This window comes from Aspergillus pseudonomiae (assembly GCF_009193645.1).
Source record: "Aspergillus pseudonomiae strain CBS 119388 unplaced genomic scaffold BDV37scaffold_47, whole genome shotgun sequence".
NCBI lineage: Eukaryota > Fungi > Ascomycota > Eurotiomycetes > Eurotiales > Aspergillaceae > Aspergillus > Aspergillus pseudonomiae.
Window position 1 is genome coordinate 189,045 of NW_022476039.1, and position 24,382 is coordinate 213,426.

At 47.5% G+C, this 24,382-nt stretch overlaps 10 protein-coding genes across 10 annotated transcripts; 7 read left to right on the forward strand and 3 right to left on the reverse strand.

The window, feature by feature from the left end:
- Window positions 1–703: 703 nt before the first annotated feature.
- Window positions 704–6,665, forward strand: BDV37DRAFT_272637 (putative C6 transcription factor; the record flags this gene model as incomplete). The annotated part of the gene is made up of 9 exons (XM_032084908.1): window positions 704–819; window positions 892–941; window positions 1,001–1,333; window positions 1,394–1,491; window positions 1,539–1,587; window positions 1,709–3,472; window positions 3,567–4,166; window positions 5,559–6,188; window positions 6,613–6,665. 9 exons carry the CDS (start codon window positions 704–706, stop codon window positions 6,663–6,665), a joined length of 3,693 nt encoding a protein of 1,230 aa, XP_031940101.1.
- A 1,541-nt stretch (window positions 6,666–8,206) lies between these two features.
- Window positions 8,207–10,253, forward strand: BDV37DRAFT_295045 (multicopper oxidase; the record flags this gene model as incomplete). Its single annotated transcript, XM_032089771.1, has 3 exons — window positions 8,207–8,615; window positions 8,668–9,142; window positions 9,212–10,253. Exons 1-3 carry the CDS (start codon window positions 8,369–8,371, stop codon window positions 10,251–10,253), a joined length of 1,764 nt encoding a protein of 587 aa, XP_031940102.1. The 5' UTR covers window positions 8,207–8,368.
- Window positions 10,254–11,161: 908 nt separating this feature from the next.
- Window positions 11,162–12,429, forward strand: BDV37DRAFT_252048 (DUF1014 domain protein). Its single transcript, XM_032082372.1, has 3 exons — window positions 11,162–11,236; window positions 11,402–11,502; window positions 11,621–12,429. The coding sequence occupies exons 1-3, from the start codon at window positions 11,183–11,185 to the stop codon at window positions 12,123–12,125; spliced, it is 660 nt and encodes a 219-aa protein (XP_031940103.1). The 5' UTR covers window positions 11,162–11,182; the 3' UTR covers window positions 12,126–12,429.
- pex7 (putative peroxisome biosynthesis protein (Peroxine-7)) lies at window positions 12,417–13,819 on the reverse strand. Its single transcript, XM_032082373.1, has 2 exons — window positions 13,544–13,819; window positions 12,417–13,487 (listed from the first exon to the last, which is right to left on the reverse strand). Exons 1-2 carry the CDS (start codon window positions 13,705–13,707, stop codon window positions 12,584–12,586), a joined length of 1,068 nt encoding a protein of 355 aa, XP_031940104.1. The 5' UTR covers window positions 13,708–13,819; the 3' UTR covers window positions 12,417–12,583.
- Window positions 13,820–14,567: 748 nt separating this feature from the next.
- BDV37DRAFT_272641 (uncharacterized protein) lies at window positions 14,568–16,103 on the forward strand (the record flags this gene model as incomplete). The annotated part of the gene is made up of 4 exons (XM_032084909.1): window positions 14,568–15,179; window positions 15,294–15,677; window positions 15,751–15,933; window positions 15,987–16,103. 4 exons carry the CDS (start codon window positions 14,568–14,570, stop codon window positions 16,101–16,103), a joined length of 1,296 nt encoding a protein of 431 aa, XP_031940105.1.
- Window positions 16,104–16,601: 498 nt separating this feature from the next.
- On the forward strand, window positions 16,602–18,026 carry BDV37DRAFT_295050 (uncharacterized protein; the record flags this gene model as incomplete). Its single annotated transcript, XM_032089772.1, has 3 exons — window positions 16,602–16,646; window positions 16,704–16,779; window positions 16,826–18,026. The coding sequence occupies 3 exons, from the start codon at window positions 16,602–16,604 to the stop codon at window positions 17,476–17,478; spliced, it is 774 nt and encodes a 257-aa protein (XP_031940106.1). The 3' UTR covers window positions 17,479–18,026.
- On the reverse strand, window positions 17,777–20,102 carry BDV37DRAFT_284430 (transcription factor domain-containing protein; the record flags this gene model as incomplete). Its single annotated transcript, XM_032087492.1, has 4 exons — window positions 17,777–18,763; window positions 18,819–19,845; window positions 19,896–19,981; window positions 20,037–20,102. 4 exons carry the CDS (start codon window positions 20,100–20,102, stop codon window positions 17,777–17,779), a joined length of 2,166 nt encoding a protein of 721 aa, XP_031940107.1.
- A 384-nt stretch (window positions 20,103–20,486) lies between these two features.
- BDV37DRAFT_295060 (putative tryptophan dimethylallyltransferase) lies at window positions 20,487–21,950 on the reverse strand. The gene is made up of 2 exons (XM_032089773.1): window positions 20,699–21,950; window positions 20,487–20,640 (listed from the first exon to the last, which is right to left on the reverse strand). Exons 1-2 carry the CDS (start codon window positions 21,838–21,840, stop codon window positions 20,502–20,504), a joined length of 1,281 nt encoding a protein of 426 aa, XP_031940108.1. The 5' UTR covers window positions 21,841–21,950; the 3' UTR covers window positions 20,487–20,501.
- Window positions 21,951–22,329, forward strand: BDV37DRAFT_154355 (uncharacterized protein). The gene has a single exon (XM_032079036.1). It carries the CDS (start codon window positions 22,062–22,064, stop codon window positions 22,251–22,253), a length of 192 nt encoding a protein of 63 aa, XP_031940109.1. The 5' UTR covers window positions 21,951–22,061; the 3' UTR covers window positions 22,254–22,329.
- A 393-nt stretch (window positions 22,330–22,722) lies between these two features.
- BDV37DRAFT_252062 (putative CUE domain protein) lies at window positions 22,723–24,171 on the forward strand. Its single transcript, XM_032082374.1, has one exon. The coding sequence runs from the start codon at window positions 22,764–22,766 to the stop codon at window positions 24,165–24,167; it is 1,404 nt and encodes a 467-aa protein (XP_031940110.1). The 5' UTR covers window positions 22,723–22,763; the 3' UTR covers window positions 24,168–24,171.
- Window positions 24,172–24,382: the final 211 nt, after the last annotated feature.

Consider the following 24,382-nt stretch of genomic DNA (forward strand, 5'->3'; position numbering starts at 1 on the left):
AGTGCCGATAGTCGCGTGGATGTAAAGAATTTTTTTTAAGCTTCCTTTGTACAGTTCATTTCCTGAGCCACATACCATGGTGGTTTTAATAATAACCACAGGTGTACGTAATATTGGTAATTTCGCCGTAAAGAATACTAGGTCATGCGATTGGAATTCCAGAAGTCCAAAGGTCAAACAAAGAGCAAAGGGTCTGGTCTGGGCGGTCAGGCCAGAACTGGGGTTTTCTCTTTCGGACAATAGATCTCACCATTGGTGAGCCCAAGGTGGTCAGTCGGTCCCTTTCGCGATCCCTCATGGACGGATACCACATACTGTCCTAACCTCCTATTGCGACTTGTTTCTGGTTCAGACCACTGCCGCCATCCAGTTGCCCCCTATCACCAATTTACCGCTAAAGCGAAACAGAAAATAGTAATACATTACAATCACACGTTCCCCTCACCCGCCCACTTTATTTCCACGCCAGCCCGCGATCATACTATTGCCCGGAAAACAACGTGGGATTCACCCATCGTCCATGGATTTTTCTCTTTACCTAGTGCTTCTTCCGAAAGACATTCCGTATCGCCGCTTTTCCCGTTTATTGTCTTCTTCTTTTGCGACTCCCCCGGACACCGTTACCGGTGACGTTCGATTGCTATAGAGCGAGGAAGAAGCAGGTGCCCAATGTGTTGTGACCACGGATGATCATTTGCTCGCAATGAGCCACCCTTCTCCCCAGAAGAACGGCGGCAATAATGTTCCCCCTCCAAAACAGATTCGCTTCGTCTCAACCGATGGACAGCCCCAGACTAAACGACGTCGGGTCAACGCGGCGTAAGCATACTCCTGTGAACCTTTGTCCATTGTTGCCTCCCTGCGATGCTGACTCAAGCTTCTGTCGAACAGGTGTCGGACATGTCGCAAGCGCAAGATACGATGCTCAGGTGAACAACCAGGTGGGTATATGAGACCACTGTGGCACACCATTCATTTTGCTAATACGGTCTTCATCCAGTGTGCAAAACGTGCTCCGACTATAACCACGTATGTTTAGGATACAGCGAACCCACTGCTCATACTCGATCGCAATCCGATGTCGCATCACGCACCCCTGCCATTCCTCCTTTACTGGGTCCAAGTGATAGCTCCTGTACAGCAGTGAAAGTTGAGAGTCGTTCTCCAGATTCTCCCTCGCAGGTTTCAATACCACCCAGTGATGATCGTCCAGACAAATCGTCCGGGGCACCGAAGCCGTCGGAGCTAAAAGATGCTTCTTTGATGAGGGAAACATCTTCCAAAATTCCGAGGGATTCTGAGCAACACACTGTAGGGGAAAGTCCAGAAAGTAGTATGTTGCGCATAAACCTCAAGGTTGGTTTTGTGTACTCACTGTAACTTTCTTCAATAGGCCGTACGTCTTTGAGCTCTTCCGCTCGCACGCATGTTCCCTATTTCAGATACTTCGGGCCAACTGCTATTGTCCCTGGGTTTAAACAAATGGTTCGAGTACTCAAGTTGGTTACGTAAATGCACACATGCTGACTCCTATTCAGGTTGTCCAGGTCAGGGGCTCGCGCAAGAGTAATGCGTCGCTATCGTCAGGTCAGTAACACTTTGTCTACGGGTTATTTGACCTGTTGGGTGATTATTTTCTTTGTGCCTTGGCCCTTTTTTATCCCATTCCTATTCCAACGTGTATTGATTGATGCCTTGAACTTCATAGAATCAATGTCTCCTCTGCGAAGCCCAAAGTTCACGGACCTCGGTGTTGGTCGCCTAAACCATCTCGCTGATAGCCGCGACAACCGTGATGCCAATACTATCCCCTTCTACGATCGGGATGATTCCTTGCCAGTCAGCAATCTGGTGACACACCTCTGTGATCTTTTCTTCGTACACTTGGGATGCAATTTTCCTTTCCTCCAACGTGAAAGGTTCCTCCGTGACTTGAAGGACAAGAAAATCGACACCATGCTCGTGGATGCTGTTTGTACCTTATCCGCACGGTTCTCTCCTCATCCTTTGCTGAGTCCTCCTCAAGCTCCGCCCATAGATGGCTCAGAACCAAAGCTGGATGTGAGGAAGTCAGACCGCGGCCAACCATTTGCGCATAGAGCAATGGGCGCTCTCGTCGATGTTTTATCCTGCCCCACATTGTCTGTTGTCCAGGCGTGTTTGTTGCTAGCCTACGAAGAGTTTGGCTCAAATCACGACAGTGGCCTGTGGATGTATCTAGGCATATCCATTCGCATGGCTCAGGATCTCGGGATGCAGAAACTGCAGGGTTTGAAATATAACTATGGCCAGAGTGGTGTGACTCCGAACGCAGTTGTAACGGGGCAAGCGGGGAAGTTGAGAGAGGAACAGTATGACGACCCCCAAACCTCTCAGGGATCAATGAAGGATGCACAGGATAATGAAAACCAACGTGCTTGGGAGCGGGAGAGGGTTGACACCTTCTGGAGTATATTTTTTCTCGATCGAGTCATCTCATCAGGGACAGGACGACCGGTGACTTTACGTGATGAGGACATAGAATTGTGCTTCCCCCTGCAATCGGAATCCTTGCTGCCTAACGGCTGGCCAGCGCCTTTCCCGCCACTTATACGCATAATACATCTGTATGGCAGGGTCACGGATCTCATCAATGGAATTCAAGATGTGAAACATGTCACCACGGACACCCTCAAGAGATTAGCCGGGATGGAAAGTGATCTTACTGGCATATACCAGCGTTTGTCGCCTAGGCTTCATTTTAACGCGGCCAACTTTCAAGCGTACGTAAAGGCAAAAGAAGGAACGAATTTCATCCTTCTCCATTTTTGGTTCCACACTTTGATAGTCCTCCTCCATCAACCAACGCTACTAAACTCGTTTGGGGGTTCTATACAACACCTTTATCCAAATAGCAGGGAGTTGTCGATGTCTTCTGCCAAAACCATTGCGGATATACTTTCATTTTCTGAGCTCGTTGACGGTAAGAGCTTCATCGGCAATCCATTTACTAGTCAGCCGATGTACATCGCCGCGTGCGCGTTTCTGATGGAGAGCACTTATTACTCGCCGTTGTCAGGGCCAGGCTCTCCTCCCTGCCAGCCTTTGTTGACAAATCAAACAAGTGGCTTTGTTATGCCGAATTTAGACCACCCGTCAGATGGATCAGAACGAAAGCCGACTGCTAAACATATCCTCCTTTCCTCTGCTGCGAAGGAAAACTATCAGAGATGCTACAAAGCCTTGAAGGCTCTCGAGACTTACTGGGAGGGAACCAAGTATATACTCACTGTTCTCGACCAAAAGGCCAAGGGAATTGTCGATCCTCTATTATATACCGAGGAAGAGATGGAGGGTACCGCTGAGATCGCATCGGTTCAACCATTTGCACCTGGTTGGCGTCAGCCAAGTGCGCCGCTAGGTGCTGTTGGTGACTCCGATGAGTCGATCATAGGTTTGGAAGTACGGTCACCAAGAATTGATCCCAGCCAAGGTAGGCATTTGAGTCCCGGTTCTTACTAGTAGCTCCCTTTCTCAGTTGAATCTTGGATATCGACGGTATTTGGGCTGACTTCAATTTCTTCAAGCCATTGGATGGGCTCTTACAGGAGCAACCAACTCTTCGCAGCCAAATCTTAGCGTACTATATCAAATGCCAGCTGTGCAAACGGACTCCGTTCCTAATAAGCCAGCTTATTCGTCTCAGTATAGCCATAGCTACCCTAGTTTACCGATGCAAACTAGTACTGGTCCTAGCTCGAGCTCTTATACTCAAACGCTCGAGCCTTCCAGGTCTACCGCCGCTGCGCCGAGCTCGCCGATTACAGCTGGCCCTGGAAAATATTCCCCACTTGCCCCATCTGGCCGCGTTTCAACATCAGATGCCAGCCTTCTGTTGGGTTTGAACACATCTTTCTCGACGTCCGCATCCCGACCTCCTCATTCTCACCCCGCCTACAATCAAAACCTTACCGCTACTTCATCCCGGATTGGTGCACCAACCTCCGCCTATAACTACAACACCGCCTCTACTGGAAACGGCCAGCCAACAGGTAGCAGTCATATGAATTCCAGACCCTCACAAATGCACCCTAGCGCGGGTTCCCACGTTAGCGATATACTCATCGAGAGCCAAGATATTGATATGGCTTCCCTTCAACAACAAGACCAATTTCCATTCACCTTTAGTGGAGAAATACTCCCTTGGCTAGAGTACCTCCCACAAGATGTCCTCAACTACTTCGGGGACCATCCGAACTACCCGTCTATGATGAACCCCGATGACGGTACTTCACGGCCGCCGCATTGAAACCCGTGATTCTTTTGTTACTTTTATCACAGTGTCTACGTGTCATGTCCAGCGATCATTCGTGCTTTATCATGATTGGGAAGAGGTTTCCGGCGTCTAGGGTTCTTGGATATAATTTGTTATATACAATTAGAGCGAGCGCAGGCTTTTCTTGTTGGTTTGTCTCTTCATTCTTCCCCGTACCAATATTGCATACAGCAAGCGTTTGGCTGGGAGGGAAGTCAGCACGGTTATCTTACGTGTCCCCATACGTGTATGTTCATCAATTATGTCGTGTCCAAGTATGTTCCGTGCATCTCTTGGATGGGGAAGAAGCAGAGGTCATGTGCCATATTAGTATACATATACCATAACCATATTGTTACTCTATAATTAAACGCGAGGATTTGTTGATATATTGCATTGTATTCTTGCGACCAAGTTTGGGTGAGGTGAAGATAGAATTGATTCTCGATGCTTGATCGAATGAAATGAGCGGTTGCCCTGCACGACAAAGGCGGTGAACCCCAACATCAACACATTGAATGCATGGCCATCAATCAGTATTCATGATCATCCCAGAGATCTATTCTTTCTTCCACATATCATACATATTATAATCTTTATTACCTTATATCGGTGGATACTCGTGGTCCGCAACCTAAGATCGCACTACGATTAGAGATCCACTGCCCTACATTCCTGTGGAGCCATTTGTTGTCTACCGCATTCCTGGACCGAGAAAAGCAACTCTATACTTTCCTTTTTTTTCCCTTTTTTTTTTTTTTTTTTTTTTTTTTTTTTTTTTTTTTTTTTTTTTTTTTTTTTATTTTGTTTTTTTTTTTTTTTTTTTTTTTTTTTTTTTTTTTTTTTTTTTTTTTTTTTTGTGTGATCCAAGGTTCAATGGAGGAGCTAGATCACAGTACTCAATTAACTGGATCTACAGCCTCGCTACGGGAGGAATCAGACCTCTGTCTGTATGTTCCTAATGGTGAGCCGCCGTCGACGGCAGAGACAGCCCATCTATTTCACCAAATCCCGGACCACAATGATACCAGTTCCACACATGGAGATACGCATATACTAGCTCAAGACTGCGGGTACATTTCCTCGGCATCCTCAACGGGACAGTCTTCTAGCGACTTTCTCGGCGGTGATGTAGATTATGAAGAGCTACGGGACGTGAATTCCAGAGCATCGAGCCGTTCCTCGATTTCCTCCATTCCTGCTTCGGTGCTTACCAATCCCACCAGTGGGGTCAAATCAGCCGTCGTGCACAGATCTCAGCAAGATATGCTTTCGCATTCGTGGGGCGATCATAACGATACCGATCGTGGGGAAATGGAAGAACATCTGAGATTGACTCCTACGGTTCGGAAGCACCACAGTGTCTTCCGAAAGTCCAGTTCGGTCAGAGCGATGCAAATGCATACCGAGGATGAGGGTGACGGCGAGTACTTGACACCACCGAAACGCAGGGGAGGGCATCACATGTCGGATGGCTCATCACAGCTGAAGCGATCTTCGTACTACTCGCCGACCGGACTCGTGGCGAAGCAAAAATCCCAAAAAGATTACCCTCTCGTACTACTACATTGTAACTTGCTTCCACCATCGCTCCCTATCCCAGGACTAGTGGACTATCCGGACCAAAAGCTCTTGAGGGAAGTATTGCCGCCGGAGTATTGGAGGCGGTGGAAGTTACTGGAGGAAAAGATTGGATCTGTGGTACTACGTGAACGGGGTGTGCTCATTTCACATCCTGAGGATATGTACGATCTTCTTGAGGAGCGGCTATTGGAGAGTTTGGAGTTGCAGCGCCCAAGGTTTGACCATGGGCACTTTTTGGGTCATGAAGAGACCGATACGGACAGAGATAGCCAGTTTACAGCGGAGGAGAGCGCAACAGATGATGAACAAGGTGAGCAATGCCCAGACTGTGGAGGGCGCGTCGTCCGACATAGTGAGGCAGGCCGGAAGTGGGAAATCAGGGTGTTTGCAGCCAACGGACTGATGAGAGCTGGAGCATGGGCTGCAGCTTGGAGAGAAATGGAAAAAGTAGATGTGGAGGTTGGTCTCTGGCTTCCATCCGACGTGAGAAGAGATCTAGAAAAGAGATTACTCGAGGGCGAAATATCCCATCCGGGTAACCGACTTCAAGTGCCACAGTTACAGGAGCCTGTCAATGACAGGCCCACAAAAGTCCACACTGATCCAGCCCATGCACAGACCCCTGCTCTTGAAGTTGACAAGCCTAAGCTTCTCGCCGCTACAAGAGTTGAGAGCTCCAGCTTGTCACCGACTCCAGAAAAGATTGTGCCTCAAGAGCATCGGCAATCTGGTAGGCCATCCTACCCTCGAAGTCCAGCAGCAGAGATCGAACTTCAAACCCTTTTAGTGAACTACATTCGAGTGTTAGCCAGTGATCGCCGCAACGTTACAATTGCGCTTCTTACCGTCTTGGTTGTTTTCTTTGCTCTCAACGCCAGACCCACAGCAACTCCAGCACATCTTCAGCCGTTTCCTCCGGACATGCTGGAGATGGTTCCCCAGTCGACTATATCTCCTCTACAGCACTCATCGTCGATCTGGGAGAATCCTACGGGGATCATAAAAGAAGGCGTGGCGACTTCGGAAGTACGAGCAGCGCCTGTTTCATTTGAGCAGCAATATCTCCCTCCAGCTCCTACTCAACCGATGAGCCCTGACCATAGTAATCTCCAATATGGTGACGCTTCCGAGGTGGGTCTTGCCAAGCCAGAACAATCATCGTCTGAGGCTGAGGCCCACTCTGAAGGAACCACAGTTGTAGCCTCCCAGGGTGTTGTTGAAAGGCGTTCTTCCTCGACGTGGCCGTTGAACCCAGCCGTTCACCCAGTCCTATTTGAGGCAGAGACAGATCATACTGAATTGACCGACAAAACGGACCCTATGGCAGAAGTCCTCAAGAACGGTGGTGAAGAATCCTCGGCTATTTTGGTAATATGATTTGCACGTTTTGAATTTCTGATTGACGACCGATATGATATGATTGATTGCAATCTCTAACGTTCTGCTTTCTATTCTATTGATGTTTTTGGCCCAGTGAAATGACCCTATTTCAGCGCAGGATATAACATTTTTACCTATTAAGAGCATGGATTGGTGTTTGTTTGTTTTTTCTAATGAACTTGTTTTGTATTATTTTTTATATTTTTGCTTCTTCTTTTTTTTTTTTTTTTTTTTTTTCTTTGTTTGTTTTGGACTCCCTTTTCTTGATGATTCTCCTTTCGGATGCCTGTGGAGTCAATTAATTGCAAGGCGCCCTACGATCTATTGAATTTATGAACATTGACTTCCCTGGTTTCGGAAGTGTTTTACTCAATTATCTATTGACTCTATAATCAACGCTTCTCGTGCTTCAGGGTTCCCCAAAGTGAATAATAGGTGCTGGATAGATCAACCCAAACTTACCCAAAACTGCCAAGTGCGTTGCATCCGCCTGCCAGATTTCTGCGGACATTTTCACCGACGCAACCTTTTCCTGCGGCTGCCTTTCGGTATTGAAATCGATTTGGGATAGCTCACTTTGCCCCCTTCACCGCTTCAGCATTGATACATCGTCGATTAAGTTTGTGTTCTATATTTGTCTCTTCATGCAATTCACTGCCTCCCTCTGGCCAGGCCGTGGAGTGCCCTGCATCCTTCTTATTTGCTTTACTAATTAGAGCAAACAAACCTTGGCGGGATTACACCAGATATGGTTAATATTGGCCATTACCACATAAACTCTGGATGTATATGACTACTCGTCTGTCCGCTCTATACTCCAGGGTGCCAGTCCTGTTTCGAACTCACCGGTAGACATGTTCCTACCGCTATCATCAATTATCCCTTGCATTTTCAGCCCCCGTTGCCACGGCTCTTCGTTGACCTTTGCTTCTTTCAACGCTCGGGACTCCGTTGGATACATTTAAGAAATCATGGAGAACAGAAGAGACAGAAAGTGCTCTAAAGGCCAGTTGTGGGCTCTGCAATCCTTTCTACGCACTGAAACAGCCTTTGTACTTATCTCTTTTAGTTAGACCTATGCTGCCTTAACAGTTATAGTACGATTCCGCCATGGCTCATTTTCATAGCCGGCTGGGCCTGTTGGCTTTATTATGCCTTGTTCAATGGGTGTCTTGTAAGGTCGTTCAATTCGAACTCAACCTCACATGGGAAAATCACGAAGTGGCTGGGGCTATGCGAAAAATGATTCTCAGCAACGGACAATTTCCCAGTCCGACTTTACGATTAAAACAGGGTGACAAAGTTGAGTTTCTGGTTCACAACTCAATGCCTTTCGGGACGACCGTTCATTTCCATGGTAACATCCTCTTGTACCCGCCGAAAAACTCTGGTCTAACTTCTGGGATCAGGTATTGAGCAACGAGGTACGCCGTGGTCCGATGGTGTACCAGGACTATCACAAAGACCGATAGCCCCCGGCGATCAATTCCTCTATACATGGACAGCAACGCATTACGGAACATACATATATCATGCCCATACCCGAGGCCAAATAGAGGATGGACTATATGGGGCCATCTACATTCAGCCAGATGAATCAGTGGAAAAACCATTTCATTTGATCACTGAAGACGCAGAAGAGCTACAGGCTATTGGTAGGGCGGAAATTGAGACTAAGCCTATCATCCTCTCCGATTGGCGTCACTTAACATCTGAAGAGATCTGGCAGGCCCAAGTAGCCTCTGGGATTGAGAACTTCTGTGCCAATGCGGTTTTGATCAATGGTAAAGGGTCTGTACTGTGTCTGCCTCAAGACCGCATCGACGCACTCACCACACCTGCTCAGAGGGGGGCGCTGAGGAATAATTCGCTTACTGATATGGGGTAAGCCACATCATCAATCTGCTTTCATTCACTTTCTAGAATATTCAAATATATACTAACCTACCCCAGGTGTTTGCCTCTTGGAGACCTTCAGAAGATCAACCTAACACCACAGGGTTTCCTTCGCGGATGTATACCCAGCCAAGGCCCGGCTGAAATATTCGAGGTAGAATCAGCTTTGCAGTACAGAAGTTGGGATTTAATAAATATAGCTGGCAGTCTAGAGCTAGCATTCTCTATTGACCAACATCCTTTGTATGTCTATGCGATCGATGGGCGTTACATCGAGCCTATCCGAGCCGACGCGATTACTATTCCTATCGGGAGCAGGTATTCTGTCCTGGTTAAATTAGACCAACCTGCCGGTGAGTATACAGTTCGCTCTGCCAACACTGGAGCAAACCAGATCATAAATGGCACAGGCATCATGAGATATGGAGCTTCTACTTCCAACCAGAAGAAGGTATCTCAGCCATGGATTACTGAAATCGGCACCAATGCCACCGCAGAGACGGTGTTCTTGGATGAGACGAGGGTCGTCCCCTTCCCGGTAGAACTCCCTTCTTTGCATGTGGACCGGACATACATATTAAATGTCGATCATATCGGTGACTCGTACATCTGGACATTGGGCAATCATAGTTACCCACAATCAAATGAAGAAGCGACCCCTTTGCTTTTTAACCGCAGCTCCATCCCCACAAAGTACACCATCACCACCTTGAACAACACTTGGGTGGATCTCATCGTCAATGTGACAACTGGCGGCCAGCCTCCTCATCCAATCCACAAGCATTCGAATAAATACTTCGTGATTGGATCAGGATTCGGTGCTTTCCGCCATCGCTCAGTTGCCGAGGCTGTGAAAGACATTCCTGAAAGCTTTAATCTCCGCAACCCACAGATCAGAGATACGTTTTTCAGCCCACCTGCCAACGCAGGCCCATCGTGGCTTGCGATCCGATATCATGTGGCCAATCCGGGTCCTTTTCTGCTGCATTGCCACATACAACCACATTTGAGTGGCGGTATGGCCTTGGCCATCATGGACGGCGTTGATACTTGGCCTCGTGTGCCGGAAGGGTATGAGCTGCCAGCTATAAGTACCTAAATGAATGATGTTCCATGTAGATATATACTAGTGTACTTTACGGGATGGATGAGGACTGTAAAATAATTCTTTCATGCTACAACGTAAGACCTAAGTTACATAACAGCCATACAATATTCGAGTATTGTATCACATCCCAACATTAGCCATTTGTCTTCGGTATTGAATACCTTCGTTGGATGGCAATAGCTTTTTGATCCATGATACAAGAGAAGAATTGTTAATTTGTGTCTGAACGTCAGAGATAGCAACACTGGCTGCATGGAATAAAGCCAGCTACATCAACCTTCACCTGAGGTCAACCATATCCTATCCCCAGGCATCCAATTCGAAAGGCGTGAGTGAGAGCGCGTCCACTTTCTTGGGACGAGTCTCATGGAACCCCTCTCTATTGGTCTCCAATGCCAAGTGGGTTTCCGCGATTGTTTGCAGGTTCAAGTTGTACTCCGCATCTTATTGATTCATTTGGTGTGAAGTCATGTTGATGTGAGACGTCCCTTACGATCAACTGATCTGATCCCTTCAAGTTGCTGGCGGATGGATGATCACAGTTGGGCCGTTTAGTGCTAGCTAGCCCTATCAGATTCTGAGTAGTGGCGACGCCGATGATAGCATTTATGATGCTTGATAGAATATCCACGAACACCCAGGCCACAACAATACTACATACAAGCTAACAACCGAAACCACCTATAATTTTTCGAACATGATAGTTCGCAGATCTATACATCAAGAAAAGACGGAGGGCTACGTCAATCATGTGAACCTGCATAAAGTTACATAAGTGAAATGTTTAGTCAGGCTCCACCCCATTCCCAATCGGTCTTAGCTCTGACACACCCCTCCAAGAAACCCAACCAAACACTTCTTCATACCTCGCTCAACAAACCCCCAATAGCAAAGGAAACCGGGAGAGAAGACATTTCAAAATGGGTCCCAAGAAGGGCGTCGAGAACTCCAAGAAGGCAGCCGGAAACGCCCGCGTACGTGAAAGGCCCCCCTTCCCTATCCCGATCTGATAATATGTTCGGATCTGATAAATCTGAGCTTGCTTTTGTCTTTGCCCCGCCCCCGCCACATGGTTGTATGGCACGCGACCAACAAGATATATATGGATTGTATTGCTGATGCGTATGGATTTGAAATAGAAAGCGGAAGCGGCTGCCGCTAAGAAGGCGGTTGAGGATCAGAAGCGTGCAGCTGAGGAGGATAAGCAGTGGGCGAAGGGTGCTAAGGGTAATGCTAAGAAGTGAGTGCTGACCTTTTTCTCTGTCTTTTATTTAAGCAGGAAGGAGGGAAGACTTCCAATGTGGGGTATGATTTCTTCGTTTGTGCAATTAGTATGCTAATCAAATTCCCAAATCCAGAGAAGCCGAGGAAGCCAAGAAAGCAGACGCAGCCCGTAAGAAGGCCGAACGCGATGCTCTACTCGCCGCCGAAGAAGCCTCCCAGCCCTCGAAGCCTAAGGGCAAATCGAACCAACCGGTCAAGAAGTCCCGCGGATTGGATCTTTCCCAGCTTGACGACCAGCCTGCGTCTCGTAAGGGAACGGCTCTCAATGCCTCGGGTATCGATAACGCGTTGGACGCCCTGTCATTGACGGGCAAGGATGCAGGGAAGATCGATCGCCATCCGGAGAGACGGTACAAGGCTGCTTATGCGGCGTACGAGGCGCGCAGGATGCCCGAGGTGGAGCAGGAGAATCCTGGTCTGCGGAGGCAGCAGCGTATGGACCTCATTAAGAAGGAATTCGACAAGAGTGAGGAGAATCCTTTCAACCAGGCACATGTCGCATTTGATGCATCGAAGGATGAGATTGCCGCTGTTCGCGATGCGGAGAGGAAGAAGACAGAGGCCAGATTGACGAGATAAGGCCGCTTTCGTTTCTTATTTCGTTTCAATTGGGGTTTGGCATGATCGTTTAAGGAGGGGGTGCTCCTCTGGGCGCTCTAGTTCGCACAGGACGTTTGAGATGGGTCCTGTTGTCTTGATATACCCGGCTTTGGCTTCTTGATTTCATGGTGAGTTCACGGCGGTGGACTTAAGTGGGAGAATGCCATGTCTAAACTGCGTCACCGTGGAAGGTGATTCGTATACTTATAGTGATGATTGATGTCGGATAGTATAGATTTGTCTAACGAAAAAAAAAAACAAAAGCATATTCTATACCCCAAGTGACAACAGTACTTAATAACCAGAATCGTAGTCATAAAGTATTCAATATCCGACAGGCCAATCAATCGCTGCCAGGAAATGGTATCATGCAATCTAATATCCAATACAGAAGGAAGAAATAAACCAAGACGGGTCATCCAAAATCAGATGGGCGTCTATCCCATGACTGCCCGGACATCCCACACATACAGACTTTCGTCCCATCCCACACTGGCACACCATCCCTCACTTCCAAACATACACCAGTCGACTCCTGTTACGAACTCTGTATGACGCGCCATTCGACCCATCTCCACTCCCATCGTTGGACTAGGACCCGCCCGCATCGAGTCGACATCCCCAACGACTCCAGGGGGGGATTGGTCGTTCCATGCACGACAGGTCATGTCGTAGCTTCCACTAAGGAGAACATTAGATAAGTGTGGCGACCAGGAGACCTTGCGGATGGCGTAGTCGTGTCCGACCATCACGGTTTGTGGGCCCTGCTGCGGGGCACGAATGTCGAAAGTGCGAATCGTCCGATCCACGCCCGCGGTGGCCAGGATAGAAGGTCGATATTTATTCCAGTCATGTGTCAGAGCTTCGGAAGGAGGACAGGCGGCCGGTGGAACACCCGGTTTACCAGGAATCGGAGATACTGGGGCCGCATGGATGGGGATCTGGAGAGTGAGGTGGTTGGAGGCGGAAGCCGGAGTTCGAAGGTCAAACAGACGGACGTAAGAGTCGGACGTAACACAGGAAAGGATGTCGGGAGAATGTGGCGAGAAGGATGCGGAGTAAGTGCAGCTGTGTGTAGGAAGAGTGACGAGAGAATGCGGACGATCGGGGGTCCAGACGCGCACAGTACCATCCCAGCTACTGGAGCAGAAACGGTCTTTCGCGACGAGATTCCAGTGCACACTGAAGACCTCGCGGTTATGTTCCTTCCAATTCTGGACAGGGAAGTCGCTCAGGTTGCAATCGAACAACTTAATACTACCGTCCCCGGAGGCTGTAAGAACTTGGTTTTCGTGAATCTCAGACCATGCAAGGTCGTAGAGCGAGTCTTGGGTGGTAAACCTGGCATCGTCTGGTTAGAATGAATTGACTTGGTCATCTTCAATGGAAACCTGTACCATTTCACGGGTACAATTCCGTTTGGAGTTAACTCCAAAATGTACATCCGTCCATTTCCCACGAGTCCAAAGTTGGCCGACGCGGCGACGGCCAGCCGGTTATCGAAGAACGGGGAGTACTTAACCGCACAGCCGTTATAGCCCTCCGTGCGAAAATGCAGCATGGTTCTGGGAATGGTCCAGGGCGAAACCACACTGTTGATGTCACAAGGAGGTAAGGAGGTAGAGGAGGAGAAAGTGGTGATAGTAGATTAGCGACTGCGATGAAAGATCATATCGCAAAATGAATGGTGACTGAAATCAAAGGACTTGTTGCGGGGAGATTCTCACCTCCCTGAGCCGAGGTCCATTTACCGTGATTGGTGGAGTCCCCGTGATTAGCGTCAACGTCATAAAATTATCCACTTTAAACTATATACATTCTCACTTCAACAACAAAATTGTTGTTAAAGTGCACTCGATTCTTGCATTACCATGTTATATCTATCGCAGTCCTCTTAAAGATGACACCCCTAGCATTCTTGACCGACTTACAGCCGATTTCCTCTTCACAATGCAGATTATCATCCAGGATTCACGCATACCCCAGTTATATCTTACCCCAAGAGGCACATATTATGGATGGCATAGCAATAAGCCGAACATATATCAAAATAATGAAATGAAATGATAATTCTGGTTATAAAAAGCTGAGACTGACTGCATACTGGCCTTGTATCGCGACTTGAGACCATCACATAAGTCCTGATACAATGTTACTCTCGTTTGGCATAAAGATGCAGCTTTCTAACGAGAGAAAATGATGGGAATAGTTTTTCACACTCTAAAGCTACTTAGAGTGATGTTCCTATCACTAATTAGTGTGCATATTTCAAAGTGATGTCGAATTTCTGAGATATCGGTGCAATGCTGCTTTGCCGATGTGGAGATCCGGGGTCCTGAAGTTAAGCCGATTCTCTTGGTTTATCTTTATTTTTTTGATCTATGATTGTTTATCCAGTATCCAAGATACCCCAGATCAATCATGTCAAGTCGTGCAACGCATCATCTCCGGGGTTGTTACCCTCGCGCGCTTCGAACTTCATCAGCTTTACGCGCATCCAACATAGTATCAAGACGATGCACGCATCCATCAACTGTCAGGCCAATTATATTCGGTCATAAAAAGAATTGGCAATATTCATGTCTACGCCAGTTCAGCGCATCCGCCCTTTATACGGCCGAAACTAAGATCATCTGCGTCCCCTCCATGGCCGAATCCATCTCCGAGGGTGTCCTGTCGACCTTCAACAGACAAGTCGGCGACTACGTTGAACAAGACGAAGAAATCGCCTCAATCGAAACTGACAAGATAGATGTCGCCTTAAATGCTACACATAGCGGAACAATCACAAAGTTACTTGTCAGCGAGGGCGACATCGTCACGGTGGGACAAGCTGTTATTGAGATTAGCCTCGAAAAAAGCGATACAACCTCACAATCACCACCACAATCGCAAGCGGAACGAACTTCTGAACCTCCTCAGGAAGCCACTCAAAAACAACAAACACCTACTAGGGAAACAAGACCCTCCCAAGAGCCAATGAAAGAAACGACCTCTACACCCACTCCTACCCCAATAGCCACTCCACTGCCCGTACCACACAGCCAAGGTCCGGTATCAGCCTTCCAAGGGAGTCGTTCAGAGACGAAAGTTAGCTCACTCATCCATTCTATGCATCCACCAGATAGCTGATTATCGAACCACCAGGTCAAAATGTGTCGTATGCGCCTGCGCACGGCAGAGCGTCTGAAAGAATCGCAGAACACAACTGCGTTCCTGACGACGTTCAACGAAGTCGACATGAGCAAGGTTATAGAGTTCCGCTCGCAGAATAAGGAGGCCGTGCTTCAGAAACACGGTGTCAAGCTGGGTTTCATGGGCCCTGTGGCGCGGGCCTCCGCGCTGGCTCTTCGGGAGATTCCGGCTATCAATGCGTCCATTGAGAATGACGACACGATTGTCTTCCGCGACTACATCGACCTTAGCGTTGCCGTTGCGACGCCCAGAGGCTTGGTAACACCAGTGCTACGTAACATGGAAAGCCGGAGCATCGTGGAAATCGAACAGGGTATCGCGGAGCTGGGTAAAAAGGTGAATCGCTCAGAGTTGCTACTAGCACTTGTCTACAATCAGAACATATTCGCTGACATCCACGATTCTTAAGGCTCGCCATGGCAGATTGACCATGGATGATCTGATTGGTGGGACCTTTACGATCAGCAATAGCGGAATCTGGGGTTCGTTGTTTGGCACACCCATTATCAATATCCCGCAGACGGCTGTGCTTGGTATCTACGGAATTCAGCAGAGACCTGTAGCTATTGATGAACGAATAGAGATTCGTCCGGTAAGTCCTTGCTCTCTGCTCTGCGTAAGATTGGGTTATTCTGACTCTACCAGATGATGTATACTGCGTTGACTTATGATCATCGGCTAGTCGACGGCCGTGAAGCAGTAACGTTCTTGACGCTGGTCAAGAAGTATCTTGAGGACCCAGCTAGTATGCTTATACCGTGAATTGTATGGGTACAAGTATATTTATGTTTTAAGATCATCGGATCAGTGTTAGTCAATATTTCACTTTAGAGAAGTAGAGTATATATGTACAGAGAACTTGCTCATATGCTGGGAAGCCCCTAACTAGTAGCGAAGAAACAACACAATTAGAGTAGAGTAGAAGAAATAGAAAGATGGCCACAGATATGCCATTACATCACTGTGTAATTAATCCATACAACCGTGCATCCTCTTAACCAGAATGTGGGAAACAGAGGTCCCCGGCTTCTAGATCATTCATAGATAGAGTCGCAATCTCCGACCCCCATGTATACATACCCACGCCCATTATATCATGATGTACAAACATAACTGAGTTTGTTCTTGTGCAATTGGGCCTGCGTTAGTTAGCTCAAACAGCCATACTTAATAAGCGGTCCAGTTATCCATTAACTAGACTCAAGCCCAAGATTGATGCTCCTGACATCGTCATCTTTATGGCCTGCCTTCCGGCTCGAAATGTCGAACCCGCCTGGCCAGTCAGCCACAGCAGTACCCGATAATGTGAGACAAACCGAGAATCTACGTGCTTTTTAACTGGGCTTTTACTAAGAAGTTTAGGAGGAAATACTGTCGCTAGATCTTGAAGAAGATGACTTTCTGTATCGTATAAGAAGGAATTCACGGATCGTATTATGTTTCCATCCTTGATAGAGATATCCTCCCACCTGATTACAGGACAGATAGCTACCGGGTCCTTTCGAAGCTGCGAAAAATACTGAGGTGGGAGGAGGAATGGAATACGCTTACTGTTCGAAGAAGTTCCCAGGGTGTTGAGAGCAGTCCAAACAAGTCTCCGCCCCACGGACTAGATCTCAGACAGATTGATATCCCGGACGCTATCTTTGTCGATCTTCTAGACTTGACAACAGTTTCTCGGATCAGCGACCGTATCTCGTGTGTTAAGCATGGTAGGGAGTCGCGCATACTAAAGGTTGCACGATTTAAACATGAGATTCCGGCCTTGCAGCAGGAAGTTGCAGTATATTCTAATCTGACATTGTCTGGCTTCCCACATGCACCGAAATTTATTGGCTTTGTCTACGAGGAAACAAAGTTTCGCGTAGTTGGCTTCTTGATAGAGTCAATTACAGGGAAACCCCCAGGTGTTCAGAATCTCAGAGATTACACGGAAACTGTACGTCTCTTGCATGCATATGGAATCGTTCATGGGGACCTCAATAAATACAACTTCTTGATAACAGAGCACGGTGCCAAGGTCTTTGATTTTGAAAACGCCGTTGTTCAAGGAAATGTGGACCCAGAAACAGCTGAGAATGAGATAGAAACCCTTGCAGTCAAATTGGAAGACGAATCCGGCATCGGCAAGCGTTAAGTTCCTGGTTTGGTTACTCATAATGCGCTTTCATGGGTAAAAGAGGCTTACTAAAAAGGTGAAATTTGTCGAGAAACTTCAGTATCCTTTATGTTCAAGCTGTCTGATGTGTTAGAGGGCGCAATCGTATAAGCATAACATCCAAGGATATTTTGGGGATGCCTTTGAGTGTAGTGACAGTAATCTGCGAATCGAGGTAGGTGCCTAACATATCTTCGGCTAGCTCGCCGAAAGAGGCCAAAGAAGATGTTTCTAAGTATGCCGTACCAATATATACACACATCGGGTCTCGAGCGATTCACGAAAGGTTGAAAAGTTCCCACATGAGGCCATCAAAATCTGGTACACCAGTCAATCCAAAAGACTCCTCGAATGCGGGGTCTCCAAACAGTTGTAATGAGTCCGATTGATCAAGTGTAGCTTCTGGAAACCCTACGTTGAAATCACCAAAGCCGGTTGGGTTTGTATCCAAGTCTATGAGCTCCTGTTGCTGGTTTGTTGTGTCTTGTCCCAAAGGCAACTGGGAAGAGACATTAGAACTTTGTTGCATATGATTCATAGCTCGTACTCTTGAACGAAGCCGAGGAGTAGCCGCTGACTCCGCTGAACCTCGACTTTTCAAAAGTCGCCTCATAGTCACACCTGAGATGTCATCAATGCAGTCCCTAGCTCTCTGGGCTTCAAGCCAATATTCGCCGATACTGCTCAGAATATTGAGGGCGGTGGTTATATTTTTTGAGAGCTCATCTATTCGTATGTTTGTAGAAATATCCGGCAACTTCCAAATGCTGTGAAGCACCACAAGTGTCCCCAGAAAAATTGAATGAACAACCAGCCGGCTGTACTGCAGGGAGTCATGCTTATACAGCTCCCGGAAGCTTTCCAAGAGCTCCATCGCGTGTCTAAAACATAAGATGGAAGAATCTTCGGATGGATCTGGAATGGCAGGACTGGGGCGCAAGACTAGTATCATCATCTCATGGTATTTGATTTCACAGATCTTGACGTTCATGTTGTTGGTATTATCAGTATGTGGTGTCTCGGCCTTCCAGGCTTGCAGTCGCTCTAACATCTCCCTTTGCCAAACGAATATATCTCGAATGGGTGGGTAGGCGTACGCTGGTGGCTCTCGTGATATACTATGCATGACATACTTGATTTCCGAGTTTAGTCTGGCGGCTTTGAATAAGTGTATGCCAAAGGATATATGAGAAGGTGGCTGTTCAGGGGATCTTTCTTGGGCATCAGGCCCCATCAGCTCAAGGTCCGAGATGTCCATAGGAAGCTGGAACCGTTAGTCCCATACGCAAAAGTAGTCTAAGTATAAGCGAAGTACTCACACGCAGATCGCACGCTTCATCCCGGATACCCACCGGTCGCCCCATCATGGTCCCTATCGTCCGGTCAAACGTATACACCACCCAGAAAACCCGAGTTCTCATTTCCTGCTCCAATAAAGAGATTTTCAGAGATGGTGTGTTTCGTATGTCCCGCTGTAACCCTAGATCGATAAGAGAAGCCAGGCACTGGTAATTCAGGTTCCATATATTGATTCCGCAAGATGGGTTGTGGAACCCATACACCATAAGCAATAGCAATGACTGCAATCCGCCCAAGGTTCCATCAGGAGACATATTACTAAAATGCTGCATTGCTGTCGCATAATATCCTTCAGCAGGCAGACGAACTTTTGACCTCCGTGAGAGATCAGTGGCAGCAATAGCCATAACCATGTACACCTGAAAGGCCACTACTGGGCTGACCTCTTCTGACGAGTACATTTGATCTATATAGCTCATGTGCGACGGCTGATGCAAAAATGGATACATGATGTGAATGCTTTCAAAGTATTTAGCTGATAATTCGACAGCAGTTTCCCGTCGCGGGGGCAAAGAAGCGGGTGTATGAAGAATCTCTGCCGCGAGAGCGGTCGACTCTCCTGATAATAAACCTATGGAATCATTGGCAGCGTTACGTCGCTTCTGATGCCGACCGGCACTAGAGAATACGAGGTTTGCAAAGAAATATCCGCTTGAAGGCCCAATATAGCGGGGTTCGCCTCCGGGTGAGAGCGAGACAAGTCCTATCTCATGGGCTTGTCGAGACTCCATCCGAGAAAGAGAGCGCAATGGATGAGGTGGTCCACTTTGATATTGCTGTCTGCTCTGCCCCGAGCCCTGCTCCTCGCTTGGGGCAAGCTCTCTCTGAGGGCTAAGGATAGACGTTTCCTCGTGGTCCTCGATCAGGACTGGCTCTTCCTCCTGGACAAGGTTGTCTCTGGACTGTTCATCCAAGTCTGCGTTTGGACAATTTTCTTTTACTAGTGATTCCAGCCATTGTATTCGTTTCTCCATGCTCGCGATATACCTTTCCAAGATTAGAGTTTCTAGTTATCTCGGGGAAGGCTAAACACTAACGAGCGCTGAACAAGTTGCTTGCCATCATTGATACAAGGAGTTTTAGCCTTCTGGCATGACCCACAGCGAGGAGTCTGCCCATCGCACTGTATAAGCTAGCGTCAGCTGCAGAAGCTAACAAGTTATAGAGCAGAAACGTACGCGGATCTTCCGTCGTTGGCAGCGGCGGCAGGCGGCGCGGTTCCGATTCCTCCTCGGCGAGTCCATGGCAGCGAGGGTATTAGGATATGTATAGTAGTGAGTATACTTTAATCAGCATAACAAACTGAAATTCATTGATAGAGGGTAATTGTGCAACGGACTCCAGCCAATGATCGGGAGGGAGTTGAAAGAAAAAGGATCGAGGCTTCGAAGTCGTGAAAATAGAAACGGAGTTCTTCCGCTGGGACGAAGCGGATCTCTTCCGAACGTTCCCGGCTAGCCCTAAGACACTGGGTCTACATGAAGACATGATATGATTCCGATGTAGATAATTATGACAATCGACTAATCAGACTATCTTAAAGCGTAGCACTTTTTTCTTCTTCCTTTTTCTTTTTATCCCAGGAGTACTTTGACTTAAACACATGTCCAAAGTCGATTTTCATGGTTCCCAAGTTGAGATGACTATTGCTTCTCTTCCGTCGCCCATGGATTGTCAGTAGAAGAATGGTAATATATGCTTATGTAGACTCCGATATTCTCGGTAAATGTAAAAGAAACCCAGGATGTCAGACGATCCGTCTGCCCAAGATCATATCTGGGGCTATTAAGTGCGAGTTCGATTAGACTCCAGTCAACAATATGTACATCGAAAGACTTACAAGTAAGACTGAATAGCATCCAAATATGATTTGCCCATATCAACCATTCCGATTTCCTCCATGAAATGTGCAATCCCGGTAGCAATCTTTAGGTCATTCTCACCATGCACAGGCAAGTAGATCTTGGTCAACGGCAATGGATCTCCGCCTCGCATCTCGTAATTCCACATCAACGGGGTTGTCTTGGAGGTGTCGGCTCGATCATCATGTTCTACTTTTATCTCAAGCTCTCCATCCGGGATCTGAATATGGTCAAATAGTTGCAAGAGATACCGCAACCCCTGGTCCATAGATGGGCCCCGCAACCGAGAGCCCAGGGACCAGGCTTCTTCAAGTTTCGCCCGAGTCATACTGGCTGAGCACGTATAGATTTTGAGGCGACATTTTGACGGCTCGATGCAGTCCCACGAGAAGAAAGTGTACGGGCTATATGAGTTAGACTCTTGCAAGTAACGGTCCACCATTGAAAACACCTCAGAGCAGTCCACCTCTCTCTGCAGGTCTTTAACCGTGTTGACCAATAATTCCCGTGAGGAATGTCCAGATATTTTGCATTTCAACCCCGGAAAGGCATAAGCTTTTACTGATATAGCGCCATCTCTCACAAGGTCGAAACCGAACAGCGTTTGCGTTCTCACATATGTGTCATCGACCTTGCTCTCTTGTAGTATGGCTTTTTCTGTTGCATCAATATGTATGTTTTGAGAGACTCTATCCCACAATCTCGAATCGAACCCTTTGATATTCAGTTCCGACAGGGTCGAGAGAAACTCCTTTGCTATATCTCGATCGTAGGCAACGGTCTCGGTACCTCGCGCTCCGCTGAGGGGCTCAAAAGCTATGCGAACAGTTGGTTGCTTTCTATGCTGCTGGTAGTTGACACTGAACTCCACAGGAAGACCACTTCGGGTGAGAGTACTTCGAAAAACTTGTGGATAGGGCCCTAGGAAAGGGGCGACGACACGGGCGTAGAACTCAAGATACTGGTGTTGCTGCTCGATGCTATAATCTGACGATATCATAAGCTTGGCTAGGATTGGGCCAGTTTTGTACCACCATTGCTTCCAACTCTTGTTCGGAAATTCGAGTGTTTCAGATACAGACTCGAACACAGTAGAATTCAGCGAGCAATGGATGTGCATCGTGGTCGGGGAGGCGAGTTCTGGGGCGAGAATTCAAGGCCTCAAGTGGAAAATTCTGTGGGATCGGTGAAAGCTGGGGCTTATCATGCCACTGTGCAAGATAAAAGAGTCTATCTTGTAGTTAGTCCAAAGCTTAGTCAAATAGCTAGTGAGCAAACAAGCAAGATTATAATTTAGACTGCTTCGTAATTCTGCAGTTTAATGTAACCTGTACCACGTCAATGCATACAGACAATTGTTCAGCAAACAACATTTTGATTGTTGCCTTGGTAATAACGTCACAATTCCAGACATATACATGGAGCATAAGATTAGATCCTCACAGAGAGTTTTCAATCAATATTCAAGCGTGGTATTGGATTGGGTGTTGCATCTCTGTAATTTCTGGAACCCTAACCAAGATTAAAATGTAAGACCAAGACCAAGTTTCTATGGCTTGGTTCGCATATACTCTTAACTTGGTTGTATAAATGAGTCGGTGTGAAGCCCGACCACATCTGACGCGCAATGAAGCACAAACGATGCTTCCTTCATCCCATAATCATCGAGTAAGATTGTAGGTGGTCAGACGGACTTCGGGGTTACTTTGACGCCGATGAACGAATCAGTACTTCGAATGCGAGGAATTTGGTTCTAGTACATAGCTCTGTGATACCCTGTGCGAAGATACCTCGGTGAGCATGTTTTAGCTGCATCGGATGAGCAAGAGGGAAGTAAAGTACATAGCTCTTCATATAGTACCTGTATACAGGTACTTCCACAATGTATGTTCGCAGCACCTGATTGGCCATTTCCAGAGCAATCACGTGGCCCCGGAAGTGTCAATCGCATCTTGAACTTGAATCTTTCAATCCGATCTCTCAACACAACCCCATAGACTTATTTTACCTCATGGCTTCAAATTGGAGTCGCAAGTCCTATCTATGGACCGTTTCATAACCCGGAAGAGGCCACGGCCAAGCTCACCAGTCGTGCAGGCGGCATCGCCATCAGAATCGCCACTCCCGGATGAGGACTCAACAGATGTAAAGCTAGCACTACTTGTGTCACTTTTCCCAGAGATTGCACAGGAGACGCTTCTGGACGTTCTCGTATCATGTAACGGATCAGTGGAAGCCGCGGCATCTACGATCCCAGGACAAGCCCCTCCCACCAAGAAGCGGGTGGTACCGGGTACACCGTCTGTACAGACGTCTTTGACGTCTCTTGTCCTCCAGCCAGACACAGGGCAAGATTCGCCCATCAAACGAAAATCACTGACTAAGAAGGGGAAAACCCTGCACTTATACTCCCCGGAGGATGTCGCGGCCTACACGCCATGTACAATTATCCACAATTTCCTTCCAGCAGAGCAGGCGAATGCACTCCTCATAGAACTTCTGGAGGAATCCAAGTATTTCTCTAGATATAAGTTCCAGCTGTTCGATCGAACAGTTGAGAGTCCTCATTCGGCTAGTGTATATGTTTCTACGCCGGAGGAGTACCACCAGCACACGTCAGAATACACATACGGCGGGACCTACCGGTCAAATGTGCGTCAGATCACACCGCATATGCAAGCTGTTTCCGCCAAAGTGCAGCACACTGTGAACAATGAAGTACATCACCGCATTAAATCCTTCTACCCCGACGGAGAAAAGCTCAAATACCAGTCTCCTAAAGAATGGATGCCAAATGCCGCATTCGTCAATTGCTACGATGGTCCCTCAGAGAGCGTGGGGTATCACTCGGACGAACTCACTTACCTTGGTCCACGGGCTATCATCGGTAGTCTGAGTTTAGGCGTAGAACGAGAATTCCGCGTTCGAAGGATTGTACCCAGCAATGATGACGATGAGAGCTCTCAAAGCGAGAAAGACACGCCTACACCACAATCTGAGCCGAAGCAGTCACGAGTGGCATCTGACGTTCGCGCCGATGCTCAAGGTCAAATCTCCATTCATCTCCCCCATAACTCTCTACTAGTTATGCATGCCGAGATGCAAGAAGAGTGGAAACACGCCATTGCGCCTGCCCAGACGGTTTCACCACACCCACTGTCCGGAAACCGCCGCATCAATATCACGTATCGCTGGTACCGCGACTCCCTTCATCCACGGAACACCCCTCGTTGTCGGTGTGGTATGCATGCCATTCTGCGCTGTGCTCAGCGCAAGCGGGAAACTAGAGGTAGGTATATGTGGATGTGCTATGGAGGCTTTGCCCCTGGCAAAAAAAGCTGTGGTTTCTTCCAGTGGGCTGAGTTCGATGACGACGGGGAACCAGTCTGGAATAAGAAACAGTCTGAAGACAATGCGCCTATCTTGAGAAATTTTGTAGATGAATAATGTTTTGTTAGCATAGTGGTCGGGATAATCAATTCTTATTATTAGTCTGACGAATCTCTGTCATGTAAGACTAAGAAAAAGGAAAGGGCTTTTTAAGCCTGTATCACACTTCCAAAGTTGAACAAAGCTAAAGAACCCCAAATTTCATCCTCGATTATAAACCACTAAGTATAGAATTAGGGTACGTGTGAAGCATAGGTATTTCACCCATCCTG